Source organism: Cherax quadricarinatus, chromosome 50, assembly GCF_038502225.1.
Source record: "Cherax quadricarinatus isolate ZL_2023a chromosome 50, ASM3850222v1, whole genome shotgun sequence".
Classification (NCBI taxonomy): Eukaryota; Metazoa; Arthropoda; class Malacostraca; order Decapoda; family Parastacidae; genus Cherax; species Cherax quadricarinatus.
In genome coordinates, this window is record NC_091341.1 from 16391915 (window position 1) to 16410809 (window position 18895).

Consider the following 18895-nt stretch of genomic DNA (forward strand, 5'->3'; position numbering starts at 1 on the left):
CACAAGAATTACAGCCAGTCACACTGTCCAAGTAAGCTGACATCAATCCTCTCTCTCTCCACCAGTACTATGAATGACACATACCGAAATGTCAATTAAATGCAATTTTTAGTTGGAACAGCAGTAATTTTTTGGGTAGGGAAGAGGGGAGGGATGATGAAGAATAATTCTAGAGTGATCTGAAATGTAACAATATTTTTTCATTTGCTATTCACTGTACAGTTCTCAACATTATTTTATTCTGCTGTTCTTCCAGAGAATGAAACTTTAATATGCATTTAACAGACTGTGTGAAACACCATGATATAAAGTACCTCCATAGCAGTACCTACATAAAGACTGAACTACCATAATTAGATATGCAAGTAATGACTTGTACGTATAGTGATCAATCATAACTCTGAAGTTTGTGTACAAGTGTAAAGGCATATCAATATGGAATGTTTACTTAAGTTACCAAAGAAATAATTCCATTACTAAATTACAGATTAACAGGCAGTAAGTATGGGCACTCACTCTAATGCGTTGCTCCACTTCTAAACAATATGGTTGATTTTGGTACTGTTGAATTTCCCCTGTGATCTCCGCAACTTTTCGCCTCTTGGAGAAATTTATAAGACCTTCTGCAGCCCGAGGAAGAAAGTCTGGGTTACCCTCCTCAATGAGCAAGATGTTGGTCAGGTACATCCCTATTAAGAAAAGAAAAGCACAAGTAATTTACTTAAGAATCTACAGATCCCCCTAGCTACCACATATATTAAACAATTCTATCTGCTTATCTACCAGTACTGTACAGTAATTATTTCTCCAATTAACCCTTAAACTGTCCAAATGTAGACTCACGTTTGTGCATGTAGCATTCTGACCTTGATTTTCTCCCTAAGAAAGAATGTAAAAATATGTAGATTTACGTTCGGAGCACTACACGAGCAAACGTAGATCTACATTTGGACAGAGGGTTAACCGAGAAAATTTGATATGAAACTATACAATATTTTGATCTGTACTGGACTGCATTATCAAGTCAAGTGAATTTGATAAAAGTTCAGAAAAGAATGTAATATCATTGTTTCATAACCATAGTATAATGGCATTTATTCATTTTTATGGTAATTATTTAAATCCTGCAATACTTATTTTAATACAGGTTGACCATCACTAATCCAGCATCATCGGGACCTACAGGGTGTTGGATTAGTGATTTTGCGGGATTACAGCATAAGGTTAGAATACACTTGACCCAACAGCGATATTTATGCATCGGCAATTTCACCCAATTTATGCCCTATTTTTGGCCATTCCACTGTTCCAGTCTACCAAACTCACAGCTATTTTGCTAGTATTCCTTCTATTCTGTCAACTGAGTACAAGAAACTGCCCATTTATCCATTTCAACTACCTAATAAAGTAGTCAGAAATCGGTAATTTGGCCAATTTCACACAAATTTCAAGAGATGCCAATTTCAAAATAGGGTCCAGAATAAACAGTGCAGACTTTCCTAGCACTAAAATATTCACACAAAACATAGAAGATTTACTGTTATGCAGACTACTGCATTATTGTAATAATTGTATAAATAATGTCAACCAATTCAAGGCTACATATCAGACCAGCCAGCTGGACACATACTGGATGGTGACGTCATTTGTTTACTCTTGAGTATTGGCAAAAATTGAACATTTCTGCCATTTTGAGCTCAATTTTAAGGTATTTGCCAACATGAAACCAATCAAAATTATACCTATTTCTGTAACATATCTTCCATTCTTTCAAATGAGATAAAAAAAACGAGAATACAACCAAACAAACCATACGAAAATACACTGCAAAGTTGCTGTTTTACATCAACAGTTGCAGTTTCTCATTAAGTACTGCATGCTGCAGGATTTTTTTATATATTGCACACTTACCACACAGACCTATTCTCTCATATATAGGCCCAAATTTACCGGTCACAGCTTACCTGAGAGAGCTGAGCTCATGGCGACCAACAGTGGCTTCAAAGCCACCTTATCTTTTAAGGACAATGTACAGTGTATGTGCTTTACACAACGAGAAATCTTTCTTTTATTCGCTGGAACCATGGATAGAGCTAAAAGTGAGCAGGTTATAACAATAAATGGAGAAAAAGAAATTGGAATGACTCATGCAGCAAGTAGCACTGCCACAGCGGCAGGTTGGTGTGGCGACCCAGGAAATTTGAAATTATGCTAGCTGAAATTAGTGCCGGATTACTGATGGTATCAGATTACTGACTGCCGGATTAGTGATGGCTAACCTGTATTCTAATGTGAAATTACATTTTTTTTTTTTAACACGTCGGCCATTTCCCACTGAGGCATGGTAACCCAAAAAGAAAGAAAAAACTATCATTATCATTCAACACTTTCACTGTCACTCATACATAATCACTGTCTTTGCAGAGGCGCTCAGATACAACAGGTTAGACATCCCTCCAAACTGCTAATGCCCTAAACCCCTCCTTTAAAGTGCAGGCATTGTACTTCCCATTTCCAGAACTCAAGTCCAGCTAACCGGTTTCCCTGAATTCCTTCACTAAATATTACCCTGCTCACACCCCAACAGCTCATCAGGTCCCGAAAACCATTTGTCTCCATTCACTCCTATCTAACACACTCATGCACTCTTGCTGGAAGTTCAAGCCCCTCGCCCACAAAAACCTCCTTTACCTCCTCCCTCCAACCTTTTCAAGGATGACCCCTACCCCACCTTCCTTCCCCAACAGATTTATATGCTCTCCAAGTCATTCTCCTTTGTTCCATTCTCTCTAAATGACCAAACCACCTCAACAGCCCCTGTTCAGCCCTCTGACTAATACTTTTAATAACTCCACAGCTTCTCCTAATTTCCACACTATGAATTCTTGGCATAATATTTACACCACATATTGCCCTTATACATGACATCTCCACTGCATCGAGCCGCCTCCTCGGTGCAGCATTTACAACCCATGCTTCACACCCATATAAGAGTGTTGGTACCACTATACTTTCGTACATTCCCTGCTTTGCCTTCATGGATAACATTCTTTATCTCCACAGATACCTGAAAGCACCACTCACCTTTTTTTCCTTCATCAATTCAATGGTTTACCTCATCCTTAATAAACCCATCCACTGACAAGTCAACTCCCAAATATCTGAAAACATTCACTTCCATATTCCTTCCTTCCAATGTGATATCCAATTTTTCTTTATCTAAATTGTTTGATACCCTCATCACCTTACTCTTATCTATATTCACTTTCAACTTTCTAACTCTACACACCCTCCCAAACTCATCCACTAACCTCTGCAACTTTCTGTAGAATCCCCCAAAAGCACTGTATCATCAGCAAAAAGTAACTGTGTCAACCCCCAATTTGTATTTGATTCCCCATAATTTAATCCCACCCCTCTCCCCAACACCCTATTATGCAGTGTGCTACAGAAAAATATTTTATAAAATAATGCTCCACAGTACCAGGATTGAACTGAAAGCGGATATGTATTATTCCCTGAAAGCGGAAGCATTTTATTCCTGTCACAGGCAGAGTGGCCAGGACAGGAGCAGATGAGGTGTGTTTAGGCAGTAGGTTACGCACAACAGAGGAAGCAAGATGTAGCGGTGTGAGTATGTGGTGTTGGGTAGGTTTTTTTTAGTGAATACTATAGGTATTTGTGTTTAAGTGCTCTCATGTTTATTTGTTTGCCCTAGTATGCAGAGGCCTGTGTATGGTGCTTTGCCTGCTGGTAATTAGTCTACCAGGCAGAAGTGAAGAGGGGTGTGTGTGTGTGTCATGGAGCCTCCCTGATGATTTATTTTGTTTAACTCATTAGTAGCAGTGTGCTAGTGAGCTAATGTGAACTGGAGTGTGATGGTTTTTTGGAGTAGATTGTAAGTTATATGTATATAAGTTACTTATTATTATATTATATATATTTTTGTATAGTTGAGTTTTTTGTGTCCTTCCCTATACAAAGTTAATTATTTGCACTCATGCTTCATAATTCATATGAGTACATGCTGGCCCTAGAGTTGCTGTTTTTTTAGTGTAATTTAAATGCCCCTAGACAGCAGATTGAGCAGCCATTTAGGAGCCAGGACCATTTTATTTAAGTTACGACTTCAAACTTATAACACACCCTAGCATTTACTTCTTTTGCAACCCCGTCTAAAATTATATTAAACAACCATGGTGACATTATGTATCCCTGTCTAAGACCTACTTTTACTGGGAAGTAATCTCCCTTTCTCCTACACACCCTAACCTAATCCTCACTATCCTCATAAAAACTCTTTACAGCATTTAGTAGCTTACTACCTCTTCCATACAATTGCAATATCTGCCACATTGCTCCCCTATCCACTTTATCGTATGCCTTTTGTAAATCCATAAATGCAATGAAAACTTCCCTACCTTTATCTAAATACTGTTCACATATATACTTCAATGTAAACACATGATCTACATATCCCCTACCCATTCTAAAGCAATCCTGCTCTCTGTTTTACCTCTAATTCTTTCAATAATAACCCTACCATACACTTTACCTGGTGTACTCAGTAAACTTATTCCCCTATAATTTTTACAATCTCTTTTGTCCCCGTTCCCTTTATATAAAGGAATTATGCACGCTCTCTGCCAATCCCTAGGTACCTTGCCCTCTTTCGTACATTTATTAAACAAAAATACCAACCACTCCAACACTATATCTCCCTCTGCTTTTAACATTTCTGTCACAATCCCATCAGTTCCAGCTGCTTTACCCCCTTTCATTCTATGTAATGCCTCACAAACCTCCCCCACACTCACATCCTGCTCTTCTTCACTCCTAAAAGATGTTATACCTCTCTGGCCAGTGCATGAAATTACAGTGATACCTCTCATATCCGAACTATATGGGCCAAGACCGGTTTGGAAACACGGAGTTTCCGGATACATGAGGGAAAAAAATGCACATCCATACTGTCATATCCATCATATTGCCATTGGCGACGGTGCCAACGTTGTGTGGCGGTAGGACCAAACACACTGGGCTCGAATGACACCCTCCTGGATTTCATGGACTACAGGACCATAACTTTTCAAATGGGCTGTGGACAGAAGATGCTCCAAAGACTCCAGAGTGTTTCAACACCTGCCCTTACTGCTGAAGTTTTTGGTCTTGGAGGCATTGGGCCATCGTCGTCACTTTCGGAATGTTCCGGGTGCAACACTGATTCTGCAATCTCTGCATCCGTCAGAGACTGCACACCAGGGGCATCTTCGTCACACTCTAGCCAGTCCTGCATGCTGGGGCCATGAACCATCATACCACAATCACATTGTTATAAGTACCACTTTATCAAGCACTGATTGAGTTCCAAGCTCTGTGGCTTCGCCATCACTTTTCTTTTGGCACTTTCTCCAGTTTCTGAGGGGGCAGAAAACTCACTTGTGTAGGTCATAAACTTATCATGAGCCTTCTTGATATCACAGAGGGTGGCAAAGAACACAGCACCTAATGGCCAACCAGTACACTAAAGTGCAAGCCAAGTTTGATTCAGCCTTCTGCCGTATCCAAACGGCTGTTCGGATGTTTCGGTAATAATTTTAGAATTTTGCCCTTTCCCAGGGCCTGTTCGGATACTGGCAAGGTTCGGATAATGGCAGACTGGATATGCAAGGTATCGCTGTACTGCCTCCCTTTCTTCATCAACATTTAAAAGTTCCTCAAAATATTCCACCATCTACCCAATACCTCCAACTCCCCACCTACTAACTCCCCTACTCTGTTTTTAACTGACAAATCCATTCATTCCTTACACTATCTTAACTTGTTTATCTCACTCCAAAATTTTTTCTTATTCTCAGCAAAATTTTTTGACAGTGCCTCTCCCACTCCTTTTGCACTCTCTCACTGCTCTCTTCACTTTTCTTTTACTCTCCATATACTCTACCCTTCTTAAGTCACTTTTGCTTAGTAAAAACCTCTCATAAGCTACCTTTTTCTCTTTTATCACACCCTTTACTTCATCATTCCACCACTCACTCTTTCCTCCTTCACCCACTCTCCTATAGCCACAAAATTTGCCTCACATTGTAATATTGCATTTTTAAAACTATCCTTTCCCTCTTCAACCCCCCCCCCCCACTGCCCATACTTGTGCTAGCTAGCCCACCTTTCTGCCAATAGTTGCTTATATCTCACCCTAACTTCATCCTCCCTTAGTTTATAAACTTTCACCTCTCTCTCTTAATATTAATCTTCAAGCCATCTGCTAAAGAATTCATTATATTTTGGTTATCATAACTGCAGAGGCAGTTCCACCTCCTAGAATTAAGAAACAAGAATGTGTGGAGAGAAAACGAAACGTGAAAAACCTACAAATAGGATAATAAAAGTTGAAAGGCACAAAAAAGATGAAATGTTTAAACCATAATGCAACAAAAGAGTAAAAGAAAAAAATAATACTGTAGTTTAAAAATAATGGATGAGACCACCATATAGTAAAGCTTATAGAAGACAACTTAAACCTAAAGCAGATTAGAAGAAGTTCCATTTGCAGGAGAAAACTTAATGTATAAAGCAGTAACTGACAAATGAGGAGAAATATACATCGTGTAAAAAACATAATTCATTACATATACAATTACTAAATATAAAGAAGAAAAGCTTAATATAGACACAAGAATGATAATAAAGCAGGAAAAGAGTGAGACTTATCCTAATTTCAAATAAAAACCAATGTGATTCCACTGTTTTTGTTTATTATTTTTTTAATGCAGTGCTACAAATTTTTCATCAACAAGCAACAATTCTAAACAAATTATAAACAAAAACTTACCAAAGAATGGTACACAAGGAGGATTGATGGAACGAAGTTTTTCTTGATATTTTTTACAATGGTTTTCACTTAGTTCAGATGCTTCTTCAAACACTTTTAGTTGACCTGGTGGAAGACGTTTCCTAACCTCCTATTGGAAAAAAAGTAAAATTTTTGAGAATTGATGGAGCCCTGGTTGCATAAAATTAAATATACTATCTATTTCACATACATATTAGTAACAATGTTTCAATATAAATCTCCCAAGTAACAAGGATATTAGCTATACAACAGCACATGATCAACATGGCCTAGCAATCAAAATTATGTACAAGAAACCTTATCTTGCAATATTAAAATTATTACAACATAAAATTTTTTTAACCTTTCTTAACCTAGGACAGAGTCTAAACCTTTTCCTGTTGGTGAATTTCTTGATACAAGTGTTAGGCAAAATACAACAGCAAGAGTCACTGCTGTTCCCAACTCCAGCCTTGGCACATGCCTTGACCCACACACCATCCAAATCAATTTGTAGGTCATTCAGAGGATATGATACAAAAATCATTTTATATACCTTTATGACCAATATATATTCTGATGTCTTGAAATGTATTTTCAGTACTTTCTGCATTCTCAGAATGCATGTTTTCACATTTTTGTCTCTCAAAACAACCAGCTTTACCAACTTCAATGTGAGCAGACCATACTGTGTTTAGTAAAGCTGGTGTTAAACTTATAAACTGTACACATGTAAATCCATACATTCTGGGACTATACAAAACAAGAACAGGGGCAGCCTACTATGTTTTAATCTCCAAATGACTTCATGGGAATTTTGCTGTATGTATGCCTGTACCTTCTCTAGTCCTCTTGCTTTCAAACAAAGCCTATGGAAGGATATGTTATGCTTTTACCACTTGTTATTTAGAAACAAAATGAATACTACTCATACCATTTTGGTATGCTCTAGTCTGTGTACAGCTGCTGACCCTAGGGCACTGGACACTTCAAAAATTCCGCTAAAGTTGTTGAGGTCATGAAACATAACCATAATCTCCACAACCCTCATCATCACAGCCACACGCTCTTCAAAGTTGTCAGAGTCCACGATACATCGCATGAACCATCGTGTCACCTAAAAAAAAAATTTATGTAATTCAATAAATGGTATCTGTAGCATGCAATTTCCTTAAATATAAGGTAAATACAGTAGGACCCCATATCCACAGGTCTAGGATCCCTGGTTTCAGTTATCCACACTTCACCGTGGCCTGAAAGTAAGCCTTAATTTTGCTTAATGATGGTCTCAAAGTGCAACAGCAGTATTGGTGGAAGTTCTTCAAAACCTAAGAGAAGTTGTGAAGTGCTTCCAATCATTGAAAAAGTGATAATTTTCCACTTACTGTGCATAATTTATCAATTAAACTTTATAATAGGTATGAATGTGAAGGAAAAATGATTTGTGTATAGAGTTTGCTACTATCCATGGTTTCGATATCCATGGCAGGTACTTTGAAAGCATCCCCTGCGGATACAGGGGTCCTACTGCATTACTACATTAACAATTTGATGTGTATGTAAAGTGACTAGACAAATTTCTAAATGAATTTGTTAAACATTTTTAATCATAAAAATTCCTAATATCCTGCAAGCTTACAAAAATTTGATCGGATCAAAATTTTGATAATAATAATAATCATACAAAATTATACTCAAAATGCTTGACCACTTTCAGAATAGGGACTAGACAAAAGCTGGCACTTTACCAGGGAGGGATCCAGAATGAGGGGACATAGATAAAAGCTGAACATACATTAGGGAACCATTCTTGAATGTCAAAGTAGTAAAGAAGTGGAATGAGTTTAATGACATAGTAGAAGCTGACAGTAAGTTCTTTTTTTTTTTTTCAACAAGTCGGCCGTCTCCCACCGAGGCAGGGTGACCCAAAAAGAAAGAAAATCCCCAAAAAGAAAATACTTTCATCATCATTCAACACTTTCACCTCACTCACAGATAATCACTGTTTTTGCAGAGGTGCCCAGAATACAACAGTTTAGAATTATATATGTATAAAAATACACAATATATCCCTCCAAACTGCCAATATCCCAGACCCCTCCTTTAGAGTGCAGGCATTGTACTTCCCATTTCCAGGACTCAAGTCCAGTTATATAAAATAACCAGTTACCCTGAACCCCTTCACTAAATATTACCCTGCTCACACTCCAACAGCTTGTCAGGTCCCAAATACCATTCGTCTCCATTCACTCCTATCTAACACGCTCACGCACGCTTGCTGGAAGTCCAAACCCCTCGCCCACAACACCTCCTTTACTCCCTCCCTCCAACCTTTTCGAGGACGACCCCTACCCCGCCTTCCTTCCCCTACAGATTTATACACTCTCCATGTCATTCTACCTTGATCCATTCTCTCTAAATGACCAAATCACCTCAACAAACCCTCTTCAGCCCTCTGACTAATCCTTTTATTAACTCCACACCTTCTCCTAATTTCCACACTCAGAATTTTCTGCATAATACTTACACCACACATTGCCCTTAGACAGGACATCTCCATTGCCTCCAACCGCCTCCTCGCTGCAGCATTTACAACCCAAGCTTCACACCCATATAAGAGTGTTGGTACTACTATACTTTCATACATTCCCTTCTTTCCCTCCATAGATAACATTTTTTGCCTCCACATATACCTCAATGCACCACTCACCTTTTTTTCTTCATCAATTCTATGATTAACCTCATCCTTCAAAAATCCATCCGCTGACACGTCAACTCCCAAATATCTGAAAACATTCACTTCTTCCATACTCCTCCTCCCAAATTGGATATCCAATTATTCTTTATATAATCTCACTCCAAAACTTTTTCTTATTTGTTGAAAATAAGAAAAAGTTTTGGAGTGAGATTAACAAGTTAAGGAAGCCTAGAGAACAAATGGAAATGTCAGTTAAAAATAGGAGAGGAGAGTTATTAAATGGAGAGTTAGAGGTATTGGGAAGATGGAGGGAATATTTTGAGGAATTGTTAAATGTTGATGAAGATAGGGAAGCTGTGATTTTGTGTATAGGGCAAGGAGGAATAACATCTTGTAGGAGTGAGGAAGAGCCAGTTGTGAGTGTGGGGGAAGTTTGTGAGGCAGTAGGTAAAATGAAAGGGGGTAAGGCAGCCGGGATTGATGGGATAAAGATAGAAATGTTAAAAGCAGATGGGGATATAGTTTTGGAGTGGTTGGTGCAATTATTTAATAAATGTATGGAAGAGGGTAAGGTACCTAGGGATTGGCAGAGAGCATGCATAGTTCCTTTGTATAAAGGCAAAGGGGATAAAAGAGAGTGCAAAAATTATAGGGGGATAAGTCTGTTGAGTATACCTGGTAAAGTGTATGGTAGAGTTATTATTGAAAGAATTAAAAGTAAGACTGAGAATAGGATAGCAGATGAACAAGGAGGCTTTAGGAAAGGTAGGGGGTGTGTGGACCAGGTGTTTACAGTGAAACAAATAAGTGAACAGTATTTAGATAAGGCTAAAGAGGTCTTTGTGGCATTTATGGATTTGGAAAAGGCATATGACAGGGTGGATAGGGGGGCAATGTGGCAGATGTTGCAGGTGTATGGTGTAGGAGGTAGGTTACTGAAAGCAGTGAAGAGTTTTTACGAGGATAGTGAGGCTCAAGTTAGAGTACATAGGAAAGAGGGAAATTTTTTCCCAGTAAAAGTAGGCCTTAGACAAGGATGTGTGATGTCACCGTTGTTGTTTAATATATTTATAGATGGGGTTGTAAGAGAAGTAAATGCGAGGGTCTTGACAAGAGGCGTGGAGTTAAAAGATAAAGAATCACACATAAAGTGGGAGCTGTCACAGTTGCTCTTTGCTGATGACACTGTGCTCTTGGGAGATTCTGAAGAGAAGTTGCAGAGATTGGTGGATGAATTTGGTAGGGTGTGCAAAAGAAGAAAATTAAAAGTGAATACAGGAAAGAGTAAGGTTATGAGGATAACAAAAATATTAGGTGATGAAAGATTGGATATCAGATTGGAGGGAGAGAGTATGGAGGAGGTGAATGTATTCAGATATTTGGGAGTGGACGTGTCAGCGGATGGGTCTATGAAGGATGAGGTGAATCACAGAACTGATGAGGGGAAAAGGGTGAGTGATGCACTTAGGAGTCTGTGGAGACAAAGAACTTTGTCCTTGGAGGCAAAGAGGGGAATGTATGAGAGTATAGTTTTACCAACACTCTTATATGGGTGTGAAGCATGGGTGATGAATGTTGCAGCGAGGAGAAGGCTGGAGGCAGTGGAGATGTCATGTCTGAGGGCAATGTGTGGTGTGAATATAATGCAGAGAATTCGTAGTTTGGAAGTTAGGAGGAGGTGCAGGATTACCAAAACTGTTGTCCAGAGGGCTGAGGAAGGGTTGTTGAGGTGGTTCGGACATGTAGAGAGAATGGAGCGAAACAGAATGACTTCAAGAGTGTATCAGTCTGTAGTGGAAGGAAGGCGGGGTAGGGGTCGGCCTAGGAAAGGTTGGAGGGAGGGGATAAAGGAGGTTTTGTGTGCGAGGGGGTTGGACTTCCAGCAGGCGTGCGTGAGCGTGTTTGATAGGAGTGAATGGAGACGAATGGTTTTTAATACTTGATGTGCTGTTGGAGTGTGAGCAAAGTAACATTTATGAAGGGGTTCAGGGAAACCGGCAGGCCGGACTTGAGTCCTGGAGATGGGAAGTACAGTGCCTGCACTCTGAAGGAGGGGTGTTAATGTTGCAGTTTAAAAACTGTAGTGTAAAGCACCCTTCTGGCAAGACAGTGATGGAGTGAATGATGGTGAAAGTTTTTCTTTTTCGGGCCACCCTGCCTTGGTGGGAATCGGCCAGTGTGATAATAAAAAATAAAATAAATAAATCATTTGATACCCTCATCACCTTACTCTTTTCTATGTTCACTTTCAACTTTCTACCTTTACACACACTCCCAAATTCGTCCAATAACCTTTGCAATTTTTCTTTAGAATCTCCCATAAGCACAGTATCATCAGCAAAAAGTAACTGTGTCACAGTATGTGTGTATTCAAATATAAATGTAATAAAAGTTATAATATAAAAGTAAATTCACAGCAGACAGTAAATAATTAAGTCTGGTTCAATAGCTGTAGCTCAGTCCTTACAAACTCAAGTAGGTAATTATAAATACATTATAAACATTGACTGAACTGACTGAAACAAATTGTAGGTTATAGAGTATAAGTGATATACTAATGGTTACATTAAAGGCAATGTGTGTGGTGTAAACATTATGCAGAGAATTCACAGTGTGGAAATTAGGAGGAGGTGTGGAGTTACTGAAAGTATAAGTCAGAGGGGTGAAGAGGGGTTGTTTGGTCATTTAGAGAGAATGGATCAAAGCAGAATGACTTGGAGAGCATATAAATCTGTAGGGGAAGGAAGGCGGGGTAGGGGTCATCCTAGAAAAGGTTGTGGGAAGGGGGTAAAGGAGGTTTTGTGGGAGATGGGTTTGGACTTCCGGCAAGCATGTATGAGCGTGTTAGTTAGGAGTGAATGGAGACAAATAGCTTCTGGGACCTGATGAGCTGTTGCAGTGTGAGCAGGGTAATATTTAGTGAAGGGATTCAGGGAAACCGGTTATTTTTTTATAGGCGGACTTGAGTACTGGAAATGGGAAGTATAATGCCTGCACTTTAAAGGAGGGGTTTGGGATACTGGCAGTTTGGAGGGATATGTTATATATCTGTATATGCTTCTGAACTGTTGCATCTGGGTGCCTCTGCAAAGACAGTGATTATGTGTGAGTGAGGCGAGTGTTGAATGATGATGAAAGTATTTTCTTTTCTGTGATTTTCTTTCTTTTTGGGTCACCCTGCCTCAGTGGGAGATGGCCAACTTGTTAAAAAAAAAACAGGAAATTTATAAAAAATTAAAGGAAAAAGAAAATATGTCTAAAGGCTGCTAAAACACTGGCCAGCCAAGTATGTCCAAAAAGATGGTGAGTAATACTAGAGGAAAACAAAGGGATGATGATGAATTTATTCAGAAAGTGATTCAACAACTGAACTGCAGATTCAAGAGGGGGTAAAGGAGGTTTTGTGGGCAAGGGGCTTGGACTTCCAGCAAGCGTGCCTGAGCGTGTTAGATAGGAGTGAATGGAGACGAATGGTACTTGGGACCTGACGATTTGTTGGAGTGTGAGCAGGGTAATATTTAGTGAAGGGATTCAGGGAAACCGGTTATTTTCATATAGTTGGACTTGAGTCCTGGAAATGGGAAGTACAATGCCTGCACTTTAAAGGAGGGGTTTGGGATATTGGCAGTTTGGAGGGATATGTTGTGTATCTTTATATGTGTATGCTTCTAAACTGTTGTATTCTGAGCACCTCTGCAAAAACAGTGATAATGTGTGAGTGTGGTGAAAGTGTTGAATGATGATGAAAGTATTTTCTTTTTGGGGATTTTCTTTCTTTTTTTTTGGGTCACCCTGCCTCGGTGGGAGACGGCCGACTTGTTGGAAGAAAAAAAAAAAAAAAAAAAAAAAATCTCTCAAAGGAAGCAGAATATGATTAAAGGAATGCTTAAAAGAAGCTATTATTTGAAAATATATATTATTTTTTCTTAAATGGTAATATGTCTAAGTATTTTTTTTTTATTAACATGCTTGCTGTCTCCCAATGAGGCAGGGTGACTCGAAAAAGAAACTTTCACCAGCATTCACACTATCTCTTTTCTTGTCAGAGGAACACAGATGACAGTTTAGATGTCCCTCCAAACAGCAAATATCCCAAACCCCTCCATTAGTGTCCAGGCACTGTGCTTCCCACCTCCAGAACTCATCAGTCCATCAAGACTGATGGACTGATCACATCGACTCCAGGTTGAGGGACTGATTACCTCAAACTCCTTCTGATCATATTTCTCTATACTGGACTGACGAAGCCACTGTTTCGCAAAATGCTTCCACAATAAAGATATACAAGTGTTGTACAAGTGTCTAATTCATCAACTTGTGGGTTCTCTGAATCAATTATCTACAAGAATTACTATGAGTGCAATTACTTGCGAGTTAGCAGAGGAATGCAGACTCTTTTTTTTAAGAGGGATTCGATGCTTTGAATACAAAATCAGACACAGTATCAGAACATTGATATAGACCATTTCTATAAAATTTACTATATTTCCATCTCAATGGAATTCAAGGCCACTCAACTTCTCAAGGAATTATAGTAATAATAAATAATCTACTTATTATCTTACATAGTTTGTGTGGTAGATCAGTTTGAGCAAATTTGGCGAGCGTTTTTCTTTGTCTTCTTTGGTCCATGGCGTCCCCACTAATTCAGATGGCTTCACTGCTCTGTACAATTCAAACTCAAGCAACGTTAGCTGACGAGCAATTTCTATAGGGTGAAGCATGAGCAGGGGTCTCACAAGGTCAGGCTATAAAGAGAAATAAAAATGTAACATATAATTTCATTTTTAGTAAGCAGCCAAAATCTTTTTTTTTTTAACTCATCGGAAAGAAACACCATCACCATCATTCATATCTGGACATCTTTGCAGAGACGTCCAGATATGACAGTTTAGATGTCACTCCAAACAGCCAATATCCCAAACCCCTCCTATAAAGTGCTGTCAAAATCTGTAAGTACAAATATTTATTTATTATTTAGCTTAATAAGTACCTAATATTATAACATTTTTAGATTTTAAGTGTAAAATAAATCAGATATACATATCAAAATGAGGCCTGCTTCTCAGCATGTGTGTGGTCCACATAAGCAGAGTAATACTAGCCTATAATCATTACTGACACTAATACTTCCTTTTCATGCAGTTCGTTGTCTTCCTCCCTCCCTACTACTTCTAGATCAAGTTATTTCATATATTTACTTTTTTATGTGTAGCTAGTAAATAACAATTCCTAAAACTATTCCCCTTAGTATTATTTCTTACATTATTCCTCCTCAATTCACACTACAAATAATGTTGTATTATTCTGCCAAACACTAGGCTAGCAAGTTTGCTTGCACATTATCACACTACTGGATATAGGATTATGGAAATATGCATAATCTACATAAGCTTTTAAACGTTCTTAAGCTGAGTAAAATACTGTACTTACAGTTGTCGAAGTTCCCCCGGAATTAATGGGAAGTATAGCCTCCCAGTCCTTTTCATCTAATTTGATGTGCCACTTCGGAGACGGGGGTGACCGGTTTAAACTGAAGGTGATTTCTCTCTGCTCTTCATTACACTGAAAATTTTGGTAAATATTCAAGAATGCTAAGCAGAAAATCATTTAATCTTAGGGAATGAAAGTTCTGAAAAGTTCTCCATTTATATTAATTTATAGTACATAGCAGTTAAGACAGCTAGAGAATGAGTGACATTGGATGTTTTTATCTTTTCTTTATTTTTTGAGGGGGGGTTACCCTACCTAGATGACTGGTGTTAATTTTTTTTCATATATGACAAAAAAGAGGGTGGGAAGAGGAGCACTGGATGGAATGATGAGGACAAGAGGGCAGTAAGAGGAACACTGGATGGAATGATTAGGAAAAGAGGAGCACTGGATGGAATGATGAGGAAAAGAGGGTGGTAAGGGAGCAAAAGTTAGTATATGAGAGATTTTTAAAATGCAGAAATGATATATGGAGGGTAGAGTATATGGAGAGACAAAGAGGTTAAAAGAATGGCCAGGTTAGCACAAAAGGAGAGCCAATAAGTTTGGCTGAAGCTTTATTAGCAAATTTTGCTGAGGATGAGAAAAAGTTATGGAGTGAGTAATAAGCCAAGGAAGCTTAAGTAACAAATGGATTTAGCAATTAATAACAAGGAAGAGGAAATGTTAGATGGATAAGTGGAGATAATAAAATGGAGGTAATACTTTGAGCTGTTAAATATTGATGCAGAAATGTAGATAGTGATATCATGCATTGGGCAGGAAGGTATAACATTCTAAAGGAGCATGGAAGAGCCAAATGAGAGTGTGGGAAGTGTTTGAGGCAGAGGGTAGAATGAGAGGGTACAGCAGCTAGGACATATGTGATCAGGTGGGGATATACCTATGGAGTGGTTGGTGTATTTGTTCAATATATGCATGAAAGGAAAGGTACCTACTAAGGTTTAGCTGAGAGCATGCACAGTTCCTTTGTACATGGGGAAAAATGGGACAAGAGAGAATAAGAATTATAGTGTAATAAGCCTTTTGAACACACCAGGTAAAGAGTACGGCAGAGTTATTATTGAAAGGATTAAGATTAAGGCAGAAAGCAGGACTGTAAAGGAACCTGGAAGATTTTGGAAGGGTAAAGTATGTATAAACAAAGTGTTTACATAAGGCATATAAGTGAACAATACTAAGATAAAGACAATAAGCTTTTTATTATATTTATGCATTTAGAAAAGACATGATAGAGAAGGTAGAGAGCAATGTCACACATGTTACAAAGGTATGGAATAGATAGTAGTTACTAAAAGCAGAAGAGTTTTTACATAGCTAGTGAGGCTCAGGTTAGGGTATGCAGGAGAGCTGGGGGTTATTTTCCAGTAAAATAACCTTAGACAGAAATGTATGATGTCTCCATGTTTAACATATTTATAGATGGGGTTGTGAAAGAAGTGAACACCAGGGTGTTGCAGAGAGGCATGGGATTGAAAGATAACTTGATATGAAATGGGCATTGTCACAGTTGCTCTTTGTCAATGACAATTATATTGGAAGATTATGAAGAGAAGTTGTAAAGGTTGGAGAGGAATTTGGGAGTGTATGTAAAAGAAGGAAATTAAGAATGAACAGAGGAAAGACCAAGGTAATGAGCATAAACAAAAATCTAGGCAATGAAAGACTGCATATCAGACTGGAGAGGAAAATTAGAGGAAGTAAATGTCTTTATATACAGTGGAACCCCGAGTTTCAGCTGTAATCCGTTCCAGGAGCTAGGCTTCAACTCAAAATGACCAAAAGTCAAAGCAATATTTCCCATAAGAAATAATTTAAATACAATTAATCTGTTCCAGACCCACAAAAAATATTCACAAAAAATACATTTTTTAGAGAATAACTATAGTTTAACGTACAAACAACAAATATAAATACTTAAATGAGTAATACAATACATAAACATTTAAAATCACATTTACGTACCTTTATTGAAGAGTCTTGCTGGCATCTGGAAGATAGGGAGGAGAGAGGGAGGACTTATTGTTTGGAAGGGGGAATCCCCTTCCATAAAGACTTTAGGTAACAAGTCCTTATCTGGGATTACTTCCCTTCTTTGTCTTTTAATGCCACTAGGACCAGCTTGAGAGTCATTGGACTCCTGTCGCACAAAATAACTGTCAAGAATGCTCTGTTTCTGGTGTCTCTTTAAGATTTCCCTGAAGTGGGACAAGGTTTTGTCACTGAACATGTTGCAGATATGGCTTGTTTCAGCTTGGTCAGGGTGATACTTTTCAACAAAACTTTGCAACTCATTCCACTTTCCACACATGTCCTTAATCACTGAAGAGGGCACCTCCTTCACTCCCTCTCCTTCCTCCTCTGAACCAAGTTCCTCAGCTGTGGTCTGATGCTGTTCCAGTTGAAGCTCTAGCAGTTCATCAGTGGTTAGCTCTTCCCTGTGGTCCTCCACCAACTCTTCCACATCCTTACCACTTACCTCCAACCCCATGGACTTGCCCAATGCCACAATACCTTCCACAACAGGCAGAGGGTCAGCAGGGTCAGGGTCAGCCTCAAACTCTTCAAAATCCCTCTGGACAATGCATTGTGGCCACAATTGTCTCCAAGCAGAGTTCAAAGTCCTGGAAGTCACTCCCTCCCAAGCCTTACCTATAAGGCTTATGCAGTTGTAGATATTGAAGCAATTCCTCCAGAACTCTCTTAGGGTCAATTCAGTGTCCAAGATCACTTCAAAGCAGCTTTCAAACACTGCTTTTGTGTAGAGTTTTTTGAAGTTAGAAATGATCTACTGGTCCATGGGCTGGAGGAGAAGAGTGGTGTTAGGAGGCAAGAATTTCACTGTTATAAAACTGAAGTCCCTAGACAAGAGGTCTACCAAGTTTGGAGGATGAGCAGGAGCATTGTCCATTACCAGGAGGCACTTGAGTGGCAAATTATTTTCCAGGAGGTATTTTTTCACACTGGGACCCAACACTCCATGGACCCACTCTTTGAAAATTTGCCTCGTGACCCAGGCCTTATGATTAGCTTTCCACAACACACAATTTACTTTTGATGACATTGTTATTCTTAAACACTCTGGGATTTTCTGAGTGACACACCAGTAAAGGCTTCACTTTAAAATCCCCACTAGCATTAGCACAGAACAAAAGAGTTAGCCTGTCTTTCATAGGCTTGTGTCCTGGCAGTGCCTTTTCCTCCTGAGTAATGTAGGTCCTCTTTGGCATTTTCTTCCAAAAGAGGCCTATTTCGTCACAAATGAACACTTGTTGTGGTTTGAATTCTTCAGCCTCTATGTACCCCTTGAATTCAAGCACATATTTTTCAGCTGCCAATTTGTCAGAACTGGCAGCCTTACCATGCCTTGCCACACTGTGTATGCCACTATGCTTCTTAAATCTGTCAAACCAGCCTCTGCTGGCCTTGAATTCACTAACATCAGGACTGGTTCCAGGCATTTTCTTTACAAGATCAGCATGGCACTGCCTTGCCTTTTCACAAATGGTTGACTCTGAAACACTATCACCTCCTGTCTATTTATTGTTGATCCACACCACCAACAACTTTTCAACCACTTCGACTGTTTGTGTTCTATTTTTGGTTAACATGTCAACACCTTTCGCAACATCAGGTTCCTTGAGTTCTTTTCTCTTTGCCAGGATAGAAGTGACTGCTGTTTTGTTTTTGCCTTACATCCTGGCAAGCTCACCCACACATACGCCACTCTCATATTTTTGTACTATCTCCTTTACTTCTATGGTGTTTCTCACTTTCTTTACCAAAGGGCTGCCATTATGAAGTTTCTTTGGGCCCGTGGTGGCTTATTTCACAGTCACAATCAATAAACAAGCACTAAACACAACGAATTT

The 18895-nt window shown here is 38.9% G+C and overlaps 1 protein-coding gene across 1 annotated transcript in view; it reads right to left on the minus strand.

The window, feature by feature from the left end:
- The window catches only part of Sos (Son of sevenless), a 177084-nt gene that overhangs the window by 107661 nt on the left and 50528 nt on the right, over positions 1 to 18895 (minus strand). The window contains exons 18-22 of the mRNA XM_070095432.1: positions 14964 to 15095; positions 14096 to 14278; positions 7767 to 7949; positions 6833 to 6962; positions 517 to 689 (exon numbers count right to left, since the gene is read on the minus strand). Of these exons, the coding sequence (XP_069951533.1) occupies positions 517 to 689; positions 6833 to 6962; positions 7767 to 7949; positions 14096 to 14278; positions 14964 to 15095 (801 nt within the window). The remainder of the gene's footprint in view (positions 1 to 516; positions 690 to 6832; positions 6963 to 7766; positions 7950 to 14095; positions 14279 to 14963; positions 15096 to 18895) is intronic.